This window comes from Elephantulus edwardii, unplaced genomic scaffold (assembly GCF_000299155.1).
Source record: "Elephantulus edwardii isolate Elephantulus edwardi_28Jun2011 unplaced genomic scaffold, EleEdw1.0 scaffold00036, whole genome shotgun sequence".
Lineage (NCBI taxonomy): Eukaryota > Metazoa > Chordata > Mammalia > Macroscelidea > Macroscelididae > Elephantulus > Elephantulus edwardii.
The window spans coordinates 8,636,844-8,649,607 of NW_006399786.1; the positions used below are offsets into that span (position 1 = coordinate 8,636,844).

At 40.0% G+C, this 12,764-nt stretch overlaps 1 protein-coding gene across 1 annotated transcript in view; it reads left to right on the plus strand.

The window, feature by feature from the left end:
* Positions 1 to 12,764, plus strand: part of VWA8 (von Willebrand factor A domain containing 8) — a 519,526-nt gene that overhangs the window by 448,927 nt on the left and 57,835 nt on the right. Inside the window, exons 39-40 of the mRNA XM_006884567.1 lie at positions 1,599 to 1,755; positions 12,018 to 12,126. Coding sequence (XP_006884629.1) covers positions 1,599 to 1,755; positions 12,018 to 12,126 — 266 coding nt within the window. The remainder of the gene's footprint in view (positions 1 to 1,598; positions 1,756 to 12,017; positions 12,127 to 12,764) is intronic.

Sequence of the window (12,764 nt, forward strand, 5' to 3'; positions counted from 1 at the left end):
CTACTGGGAAATTACCCCAAAGAGACCATAACTGACATCCAAGCAGATATATACACACCCGTGTTTATCGTGGCTTTGTTCACAATAGCAAAGAGTTGAAAACAACCTAAGTGCCCATCAACAAACGAATGGATAGAGAAGCTGTGGTATATTCACACAATGGAATACTACACTGCATTGAAAAACCAAGGAACTCATGCAATATTATTCAAAATGGGTGAGCCTAGAGGACATTATGCTGAATGAAGTATCTCAGTCAAAATAGGACAAATACTGCATGGTGCCACTGTTGCAAAACAGGACTGACATCGGGGTTGGGGGGGGAGACTGAGAAAGATGGGTTCAATAATGTATACTGCATTGAAACAGATGAGGGAGAAAACTGTTTAGTAGGGATATGTGATTAGGTATGTTTGTCATGACAGGAGTCCAGAGCGAAGGCTGCATAGTGGAGTGGACCTGGGGGGAGGGATTGTAAAACAATAAAAGAATTTTTCTTTTAGTTTTTCAAGAGGGTAGTGTACTGGGGGGCAGGGTTGGGAGAGGAGAAAAGTGTAATAATGAATGGATGGAAATCCAAAGTCTCTGTAAATTTTCATTGAAATTAATAATAAATGTAAAAAAGAGGATATTATTTTTAAAAAAAATATTCTGAACTATTATCCTCTGAGCCCAGTCTATATCCAACTTCCTAGAACTGCCTCCCTTGGAGTCATGGTCTCTGCATGCAGAGCTGTAATTCCCCATTCAAATGTTCTTATGCTTTCAATAAATCCTTTTGCTTTGCTTTCAAAGAGCAGGGAAGGTTTTTATTCCTCTAAGATAAAGCTGAAGTTGATGTAATACTTGACTTGTAGTTCGGGCTAAAAAATTTAGAGTAGAACTAACCTGCAAAACTTTCAGTAGGTTGGCCTTTTGGGAGTAGATTGCCAGATCTTTGTTCTAAGGCTCCTTGAATGGGGATACTCTACCCATCTTTGAGTTAGTCCTTAAGCACTTAACTATTTACACAAGGAACTGTAATCTTTGCTCCGCTACTGGTATTATGTCATAAATAGGTCGCATAACTCACTACAATAATTTCTTTTTCTTTTCGAACAATATCTCTAGCCAGTCTTTCTCTTGGCATTTTAAGGAAAAATAAGGTAATATAATAATGACCCTAAGTGTTGTTCATGTAATTAAAGGCACATTTCTAAAAATATGTGCTATCCATGATAGTTCTGAGATTGTCTGTGATGTGATAGGTGCAGAGGTATGAAGATATATAAAATATAATTCCTTTTCTTCAACAGTAAGAAAAGAATATATTAAAAGGTAACAAACAGTACACAAAAGCAAAGATCTATCTGAGTTAGAGACTTAAGGCTTCAGAGAGTTTGGACTGACCCTTGAAACGTGGGTAGGACTTGGATGGATAGAGAAAAGGAAGAGCCTAGCTCACCAGGGGAACACCCTATTTCAGAAGAAAAGTGACTTGATTGTTTAATTTATCCTTAAATATAATTAATGTACTTATGGGACTGTCTTACAGACATAATTCGGCTTTTGTGTCCAGGATCATACTAACCACTGGTGTTTTCATTTGTTCTTTCCAGGAGGAAGAGACACTGCGGGCCTGGGTGGTAAAGGAGGCCCTTACCGGCTGGATGCAGGCCATAACGTCTACCAGGTGTCTGAGGCTGAGAAAGACGCAGTGCCTGAGGAAGTGAAGAGAGCGGCCAGGGAAATGGGCCAGAGGGCCTTCCAACAGAGGCAAGTCTTCCCAGATCTGTATGCTCTGTATTTTCTCTTTAGAGAATTTTTAAAAAAGACCCAACCCAGTTACTATAGAGTCAATTCTCTGTGGCTGCCTACGTGTGTTACCGTAGGACTATGTTTCACGGGGATTTCAGTCTCTGTTTTTTCAGAAGTAGATTGGCAGGACTTTCTGATGGGGCACCTCTGTGTGGATGTGTTTGCAGTCAGTCACCAAGCCTTTAACCATGTACACCTCTGAGTGATCTCAAACTTCTGCCCTTCTAGTTAGCAGCCAATTATGTTAACTTGTTTCACTAGCCCAGAACTAACTGAATGGCAAATCACTCGATTCCCATCCATTCATGGGCCACACAGGGAATTCTGAAAACTGTAAGTGATGTTCCATTCCTGCCCTCCCAGCCGTGTGGAGACAGGGCTAGTACGTACACCTGTTAAGTGAAGGGAGGCCACCACGTACAGAGAAGGGCAAGGACAGTGAGTGGGCTGATAAGGGGTGGGCACTGAGTTAGGTCGTGAAGATGGGCCAGGATTTGGAGAGGACAGAGGGAGGGACAAAATAGGGCCCTGCAGGAAGGGAAAGCCAGCTGAGCAGAGACAACTGGGTAGAATGGGCAGGGCATGTCCATGGAGGAGAATCAGCTGACCTGCTGTAGAAAAGATCATCAGGTGGAGAGTGAGGTGCGAGATGGGAGGGGGAGGCTGTTGTCAACAGGTGGGAATCATGCCAAAGAACCTGTGTTTGATAGTCAGGCCCATTCCAGGCCATTCTGATTAAACCCATCTGAAAAAAGTAATAGATAATTAGTAAAATAAGGATAGGGCTCCAAGGGGAAAGGGGTGGTAGCCGAGGGGTGAGGATGGGTAGGGGTGAAATCACTGGGTTGCATAAACTGGGGGATGGAAAGAGGGTAAAGGAAATGGGAAAGTTCCCACCGGGACCTGAAAAGACAGGGTAATGGTGGGCATAGTCCAATGGTGATTAATTTTATTAAACTTAATGAGTGAGAATGATTGCATGAAACACAATGTGAATGAAGAATAGTGTGAAACACACTGTGTATGAACTTTGTAAGCAAACTAATATACAATGAAAAACTTTTTAAAGTTTTATATAATACTTTCATTAGACAGCCATATGTGTTTTTCAGTAAAAAAAAGAAAAAGTATCAAAGGCACTAACGGTATCTCTTTTAGGATTGAGGGATTGGTGGGTTTGGGAAGCAGTTTAACATTTTTGTGCTCAATTAAAGGAGCTGAGTGTAGTTGGAAAAAACCATGCTTCAGTATGTGCGAGTTATGAAATTCCTCCTACGCAGAACATCTGCTGTTACATGGCATGCAGTGCTTACACATCCTGCGAGTAAACAGTGCAGAACAATGGAGACAGACATGCAGGTCCCTCCTGCCACGCCTGCAGGAAAGCCTGCACGCCTTTGGGTCCAGCAAGTAAATACTCCCATCAGTCTTAGAGACTGAGCAGCTCACCCACCCTTCTCCTGGCTTCCTTGGCGACCTGAGCAGTTTACTTATCCTCACTGTGCCCATATTTGCTCTTCTGGATACAAGTGATTTCCTTACCCTTCCTCGGGCAAAGATATGAAAAATAGACACTATATTAGAAATTAGCTATGATAATAGACACTGTATTAGACACTTCTAAAATTTTTTTTTTATTTTAACACAAAGTTTTTAGAATGAAATTCTTTTAGGAAAAGAACTTCAATTAAATAGAAACTATTCTCTCCTCTCTGTGCCAGTAAACTCCTAATGTTGCTAAACTCAAAACCTCATAGGTAATTTCCTGGTTTGGATTCTTAAGTACAAAAGTGGATAGGTTAAAAAACTAAATTGACAAACTGAAAAAAGAAAAAATGTGGAAGAGATAACTTGACACAAACAGTACCCAGGGAGAGGGGTGGACAGCAAAATTTTTAGTAGGACTTGGCCATAAGCCCCTTCTTTGAATTCCAAAATAAGAATAAGGAACCCACTCTGTTTAGGGCCATTGTCCCACCGAGAAACAATGTTGAGGGGCTTCTGGAAAAATAAAGCACCCGCCCCTATGTGGTGCAAATGGCTAATGCATTTGAGCATTAATTCAAAGGTTAGAAATTCAAGTCTGCCTAGAAGCACCTCAAATGAAAGAGCCAGAAATCTACTTTAAAAGAACAGCCGTTGAAAACTTCATGGAGTTTTACTCTAACACACATGAAACCACAAGTCAGAGTCAACTCCCTGAAAACTGGTTACCAGTGGATATGAATTCAAGTTTGTCTCCTCACCATCACCCCCAAAATATGTATTAACTGGTTTTCCTTGTAGGTATATGGGTATTATCCTATCACAGTGTTATCTTTCAGGATAGATCTTGAAATGTTCTTTCTGATGATGAATGGACCACCATACCTCTTTATTGTGTCATTCCCAGCATAATAGACTAGATGATTGTAATTCAAAAGAGCTAATACCAGTCCATTTCAGCTCATTAATTCCTCACATTTTGATCATTAAGCATTCTATTTAATTTCTGACAATATCTAATTTTCCTAGGTCTGTTTTTCATACATTTCACATTTGAATTATTATGCACAGTTGCAAATTTCTCTTCTCATTTTGAGTCATTCCACATCATCAGATAAAAGCCTTGGAAGTTTTACTCCATCCATATCACTAAGGTTGACTTTTCTCTGAAAACCCAGTACTTCTCCAGTCATCTTTTCATTTTTCCAGTCTGAGCAGTTCATCTTCCAGCACTACGTCAGACGATGTTCAGCTGCTATACACAAGGTTTTCACTGGCCAGTTTTTTTAAAAGTGGATCACCAGGTCTTTCATGGCCTTTGTCTGAAAGCTCTGCCAAAGGCTGTCTACCATGGATGACCCTGCTGGTGTTGGAAATACTAGTAGCATAGATTCCGGGATCACAGCAAAGACCAGTTAATATAAGTATCATTGAAATTTAGATGTTAACCACAAGACCAAAAATAGAAAAATTGAATATGTGTACTAACACTAGCAGTCTGAAATAAATCACACATGTAATCAATATACATTGATAATTGATGGTGATTAGAGTGCAAAGTTGGAAATACACTAAGGAATTATGACGTTGGTAATATAAAGATACAGGAAACCATGTGATAGAATCTTGCCAGACCAACAATTTATACATTGGAAATACCACTTTATACATGTAGACCTTGCCAGATGGAATACAAAGGAATTAAATTGACTGCATCTGTGGAAAGCAGGATGGAGAAACTCAGTATCACTAGTCAAAACAAGGGCAAGAGCCAACTGTGGAACAGACCATCAACTGCTCATATACAAGTTCAAGCTGAAGCTTAAAACTTGAGGAAAATTAAAACAAGCTCATAAGAATGAAAATACAGTCATAAGTATACCCCATGTAATTTTAGAAACCATCTCAAGAATAGATTGAATGCATTAAATACTAATGAACAAAACCAGACAAGTTATACATGAAGAAGAAGAAGAAAACTCCTAAAGAAGACTAAAATAGATTTTAAAAGGGATTCTGAAACTTGGTCTTCAACTTAGGATAACTAAAATAAAGAGAATAAAAGATGGGAGCTGAACATATTCCAAAGACAGCTTAAGATGACAAAGTATCATAGAAAAATGTGCAAAACCTTAACATCAGAAAGCCAAAAGGGAAGAACACACTCAACATTTCAAGCTAAAAGAGCTGAAGAAAAAAAAAAATTAGCCCTTGAATAGCAATATTAAAGGGTCTCATAGGCAAAATTCTAAGCAGGAGCGCATCCACTTCCTAAACAACATGCCTCTAGAAACTCTATGAACTTAGAGAAACAACGATAGTTATAGAACAGGGTTCAGGGATTTTGTTCATAAGAGTCACTATGAGTAATTCTCAACTCAACAACAATCAACAATCAACAACAAAAACAATAGACAAAAACTTGAACAGCACAATATCAAAATATGAGGGAAGACAGTCATGTATCTAACAGAATCTGTCAACATTCAGCCATTTCAGGAGGTAATACATTATCAAGAACTGATGGTGCTGAAATAAGAAATGCAAGTTGAACTAAAAACATTGACAAAAATAATTCTACAAGAATACAGTTGAGATACCTCAACAAATAGATGTGATTTCTTCATCTGCAATCATCTATGCCAGTAAATTTGTATGGCAAACCAACTAGAAGAGATTCATATTTGTGCCAATCCCCCAAATAAATGATGAATGCTGAAGTTACCAAACAATATCAAACTGAGAAAGACATACACAGTTTGAAGATTATTTACAAGCCAAGGAATCAAGAACAGCCCAGGCTACCAATTCACTCCGGACTTTGATTTCTCCACAACTATAAGGAATAAATTTCTGTTCATGAAAGTCATCCAGTGGTAGCATTTATATAACAGCAGCCCTAGGAAACTAAGACAACAATTAAACATAGTAGGTATAAGAAAGGAAGGAAGCAAGAGAACCATACCTCACTGTTTATTAAAAACTGCAAAGATTCTAAGACAAAACAAATAACAAATATATTGCAAGATAGAGAAGGAGAGGCAATATTGAAAAGGGAAGGAAGATGGAACCCTGACAAGAACAGTGGCAAACAGAAATATTGTTTTTATCATTCGTGTAAATACTTCTTATGAGCTTTCTTTTTAAAACTGCTGAAGATTCATCTCTGCTTATTAAGAAATACTCTAAACATAAAAATAAAAATGGAGAGAAGCATATCATGAACTCTCTGAACCTATCTATCATCTTCAAGGGGGGGGACATTTGTTATTGTTTTTATGTGCTGTTGTGTTGTTAGTGAATCATAACAACCCTATGTACAACAGCTCAGAACCCTTCTTGAGCCAATTTCACTGTCTCCAACACACCTACTTCCATTACCTCAGTAACTGAGTCGATACATTTCATTCAAGGTCGTCTTCTCCTGTGCTGTCCTTCCACATTTCCGAGTATGATGTTCTTCTCCAAGGATTGGTCCCTCGTGGCAACATGCCCAAAGTATGTGAGACAGAGCTTCAAAATCCTTGCCTTCCAAGGAGCTGCTTGGTTTCACCCTCCCTAGGACAGACTTGTTTGTTCTCTTAGCAGTCTATGGTATATTCAATACTCTTCTCCAGCACCACAACTCAAAGGCATTGATTTTTCTTCTATCATCCTTAGTCATTGTCTAGCTCTCTGATGCATAGCAAGTCATTTAGAGGACCATGGCCTGGATCAGGCACACTTTGGGCTCTAAACTGACATTATTGCTCTTTAGTACTATGGAAAGGTCCCTGACAGCAGATTTTTCCAATGCAATTCAATTTTTAATTTCCTGGCTGCTGGTGCCAAGAATGTTGATTGTGGAGCTAAGCAAACTGAAGCTGTCAACAATCTTAATCTCTTCACCATCTATCATGATGCTGCCAATCGGCCCAGTGGTGAGAATCTTTGTTTTCTTGATGTTGATCATCAATCCATATTGAAGGCTACAGTTCTTGACCTTCTGCAGCAGACACCTCAGGTCCTCCACAGTTTCAGCAAGAAAGGTTGGGTCATCTGCATAATGCAGGTTGTTGATGAGTCTTCCTCCAAGCCTAATGCCACATTTTTCCTATTAAAGTCCAGCTTCCTGGACTTAATGATCTGTTCAACATATAAATTGGAAAACTATGGAAATAGAATGCATCTCTGTCATTTCTGGTTCCATGGTTCCGTACACTGAACCATTCAGTATTTCCTTGCTCGGTTCTGATGACTTCTTTCTGGTTAGGTTTTACATAAGCACAATCAAGTGTCCTGGGATTTTCATTATTCTCAAGGTTAGCCACAATTTGTTGCCATCCAAACAAGTCAAATATCTTTGCTTACATAGTCAATGGAACACAGACATTCTTCTGGTACTCTCTGCTTTCAGCTAAGATCCATCTAATGTGGGCTATAATGTCCTTAGTGCCACAGCCTCTTCTAAACCCAGCCTACACATCTGATAGTCAGCCATACACGAGGAATATTTGTGCAGATGACACAACCCTGCTTGCTGAAACTGAGGAGGACCTGAATCGCTTGCTACAGGTCAAGGATTGCAGCCTCCTATATGGATTGAATCTCAACATCAAGAAAACAAAGATTCTCACCACTGGGCCAATTGGCAGCATCAGTATGGATGGTGAAAAGATTGAGATAGTTAACAGTTTTAGTTTACTTGGCTCCACAGTCAGCGCTCTTGGTAACAGCAGCCAGGAAATAAAGAGACAAATTGCATTGGGAAAGTCGGCTGTGAGGAACCTCTCAAGAGTACTGAAGAGCAATGACATCCGGCTGGAGACAAAGTTGCACCTGATCCGGGCTGTAGTCTTCGCAATTACATGCTATACATCAGAGAGTTGGACAGTGAATAGGGATGATAGAGAATTGATGCCTTTGAGCTGTGGTGCTAGAGAAGAGTGTTGAATATACCATGGACTGCTAGGAGAACAAACAGGTTTGTTCTAGAGAAGATGAAGCCGGAATGCTCCTTGGAGTCAAGGATTCTGAAGCCTCGTCTGACATACTTTGGGCATGTTGCAAGGAGGGTCTGGTCCTTGGAGAGGGACATCATGTTTGGCAGAGTGGAGGGGCAGCGAAGGAGAGGAAAACCTTCGATGAGATGGATCAATTCTGTGAGTGGAGTGGTGGGAATGAGTGCATTTGAGATGGCTAGGTTGGCACAGGATAGGCCGGCGTTTAGAGCTCTTATACATAGGGTGGCTATGAGTCGCAAGCAACTTGATGGCACATAACAACAACAACCCAGGACATCATATCATTTCATTATAAATATTCTAGACTATATCTCTGAAAGTAAGTTCTATTAAACAGAATAAAAATGTTCAATACTCTTAGTCTATCTTTTTTTAAAATAGTGATTTTTTTGTCTCATCCAATCAAATTGCACCCATTCCCATTTGCAAATGTGAATAAAATTTTAAGACTATCTTGTAATTCTAGGTATTTGTAAAATTAGCTTAAGTCTCCCTGTGCGCACTTTCTTTATGTCTGTTATCTTTTTTCTGTTGTTCTTACCACTCATTGGTGGAATGAATAGTACACATAAATACATATAAATACAAGTACTGTTGCTACTTAACTAAGAAACTGGCAAAACTTACGCTGACAGACAAACCTAGCCATTCACCAGTAGCTTCACCATAGTGCCAGAAAGAACTTGATATTACTAGTGAATTCTTGTTATTTCCACCTAGAATTCAGAGCTGGTTTTGTGTATCAAGATTGTTTCGCTTAGGCAGACTAACAGAAGTAGATAAGAACAGAAATCACCAACTGGAACAAAGTTAAACCAACAAAATGAGCATAGAAAGGACAATGAAGTACACATTTAGAAGGGCCTTTTGGGTGGACACCAGTGAACGAAATTATACCTGCTACCATTTGCAAGACTAATCACCCCCATGCAATAGATCTTTACTTATGTTTGTTTTTCACTTAAATGATCCAAAGTTATAGTATTTAAGTCTGACCTATAAGGAAAAGTAAAATTAGAACTAAAATTGTCTTGCTTAGCCATAAATATACCCTCAAAAAATACACTGTGGTAACCAAATACAGTTAGTCCACATAGCGTACTGGGATGTGATACAGCTGTGCTGTACAGTTTGGATCTGGTGTTGAGTTGCTAACCTAAAGAGCCAAGTTCAAATCCACCAGCTGCTTTTCAGGAGCAAGATGAACTCACAGCTTGGAAAAGTAACAGAGGGTCACAGTGATTCAGCACCAACTCAACTGCAGAGGATGTTTGGCTTGGGTGGTGATGGTGGTTGTTGTAAACCATCAGGTCACTACCAACCCATAGCTGACTCTCCGTTTTTCACTAGATTTGTAGGCTTGAGAATATTAGCAACAGGAAGCTAAAATGTCTTGTTTTTTCCATTTCCATGTGCTTATCTGCTTCAGTCTTCATCTTTTAGAATTTGTTACCAGCTTTGAACACGTTATGAAAGCTGACACAACCTGGAATATGATTTTCAGTTTGCTTCTTAATGAAAACAGCATGTCATACATTTTGGGTGCAACATGATCTCACCAGAGGCAGCCCCATAACTGCAGCTGATTCTGAGAGCTCTACAAAGACCAATGAGCTTAAAGTGGCTTACCTGGCTCCCTCATTTTCCTTAACATTTTTTTTGTGTGTAAATAGATGTTTACTACTAACAGTAAACTACACAGAGAGAGAGAGGATAGATAGATAGATAGATAGATAGATAAAATAGATATAGAGATAGATATGTAGATAGATAGATAGATAGATAGATAGATAGATAGATAGATAGAGTCCTAAGGTAAGAACTTCTTCAATCTGAGTTATATCAGTAGTAAGACATATATAGCAGTGTTCGGTGTATGCAGCCCTGGCAGTCTGAGTACTTGAGCTGTAACTTAATCTAATGAAAATTTATAGAGGCCTAAAACTAGAAGTATTGTTATGAGTTCTGTATACATATTCCTGGTTGTTCTTTACCTAGAGAATAAACTAGACTTGAAAGGGCACCTTCACATATCACCTGGGGAGATATCCATTGAGATTGTGTAGTGGCCTTGACATTATGTACCTTCTGATAGTCAATGTTTTCAGTGTGCTGACAAAGAATTTCCCGAGTGCTGTGTTGTGCAAGCATTGTACCAAGTGTTAGAGACTCAAGGAAAATGAGTCTTGATTTTTCTCTCAGAGGAAGAGAATAGAAAATATCAGAATGCATCACATGTGATAAATACGTTTTTCATTAAGCTTCTAATTCAGATATACATGCACACACATACAAATGTATGTGTCCTAATTCTTAGTTTGAAACATTTTCTTCTGTGAGGATCACCATCAGTGATGTTATAATAAGAACAAACGAAAAATGATAAGGAGAATTGGAGCAGAAGGTAGAATTTCAAAGTCAAAGTAACATTAAAGCATAGTTAGCCTTTAACATCAGCAATTTCAGAAAACTCATGTGTACATATGTTGCTGTTGTTGTTGTTGTTGTTGTTGTTGTATGTGCTATTGAATCAACTCTGACTCATAGTGACACTATGAACAACAGATCTGAACCTTGACCTATCCTGTGCCATCCTCACAAACTCAGCCATGCTCCAGCTCACTTGTAGTGTAAAAGCACAGAGGCCACATGGGGGTGGCCATATCTGACCTTTACCAACTTCACAAAAGGGAACAGTCCCCATCAACAACACAAAACCAATTCCCATGAGGTCAGACATGCCCCTCATGCTCCCATACCCCTTTCTACTTATCTAAAACACCAATCTTACTGCTTTACGGAGTCCAAAATTTGATGTAATAGCTCATAGGACCCTACTGGGAAAAATCAAAAGATTGTAATTCAGGTTAGTAGCAGAATACAGTCAGGATAGCTTCCAAAATATGCTCACAGACACCTCAGCTTTAAACTTCGTGGCTTTAGGCCAGTGTTACAGAATTCTCAGTCCTGTGAATTATGGCCCCCACCTCCAGTTATCCAACAAACTTGGGCAAAAGGCTTTTCGCTCTGGTCTAATGGTGTAGCCCCAAGGTCCCATCTCGTGTCAGGTCTCTGGTTCTCCATCTCATGTGAGGGCTCTGGGTCTCTGCTGTGCCTGCTACAGCTGCTGCTCCCGTAGGCCCGCCTCATCTATCTGACTCCCTAAAGGGCGGGTTTTATTTTCTTGCTTGCTCTTTTCTGATAAGCAACAAATTCTGTTCTAATTTTATACCTAAACTTCTCTCTTGATCAACTAACTATACAAACTCAATCTTGAAAAGCAAACCAGGAGAATCTCTAGTTATTTGCCTTATGAACTGATTAGCTGCCAATATGGCAATATGTCTTTGAGATCCAACAAGGTGGGCTATAGGCTTAGCAAACCCTGACTCGTGGAAGCCTAGTCTTTGAGTGCCTTTTTCCTAACTCCTTGTTCAGTGTCTTCACTGTTGATAGCTTGAAATCCATCACAATTTATAACACACAACATGTATGCCAGGGAAACTGGCAAATGCTACAAACAAGTCAGAATGTTTGCTTCTGTCCTAAGCTTGTTCACCAGCATACCACTAAACAGTCCTTCCTTGAAACTCCAAATTGAGGGTGTCATTCATTTCCTTTTCTTCACAAATTGATCTGAGTTGCCAAGTTAGTTTACTCTAGCTCCACTAGTTAAACAGGAACATGCCTCCAAGTCCGTGAGTTACGCTGTTGCTCCTCCTTCTGTTTCAGGCTGAAGGAGATCCAGATGAGTGAATATGACGCCGCCAGCTATGAAAGGTTTTCAAGTGCAGTCCGCCGGCAGGTGCATTCCCTCCGAATCATCCTGGATAATTTACAGGTAATCTTCCATTTATGGACCAAGAAAATAATCTCACTCAAAACTGAGCCCATCCCAAACCACCCTAATCAACCAGCCAGAAAGAAATGAATCACTGCTGAAATGTTGGTCCTGAAACATGGGCCATCTCCTCCCGCTGTGATTTGCAGACATGGAAAGCCAATGGAGGGTTGCTATGAGTCGCAGTTAACTTGATGGCACTATGATAAAATGTTGCTATAAAATGATGGGTTTTCAAATTGAGAACAGCAAGGCAAAATATTTGACCGCCTAGAAAGCAATGATCTTACCAGCAGTCCTAGGAGGCCCCAAAATTCCTGACTCCTCCTTCAAATCTATAAGCACCCCGCCTCTAAGAGGAACACACACATAGAACTCTCTTGCACTAATAATGTTCACAGGGGAGACAGAGTGTGTGTTGTGCGTGTCCAGGTTTCCCTTCCTCCTGCCCCACCTCGCCTGCCTTTCCCTCCCATCCCCAGTGTTGCAGAACCAAATGCTGTTGTTGTTGTTATGTGCCATCAAGTCGCTTGCAACTCAAAGCGACCGTATGTACAACAGCCCTAAACTCTGCTCTGTCCTGTGCCAATCGCACTGTCTCTGACACTCCCATCCCGATTATCCCAGTCACTGAATCA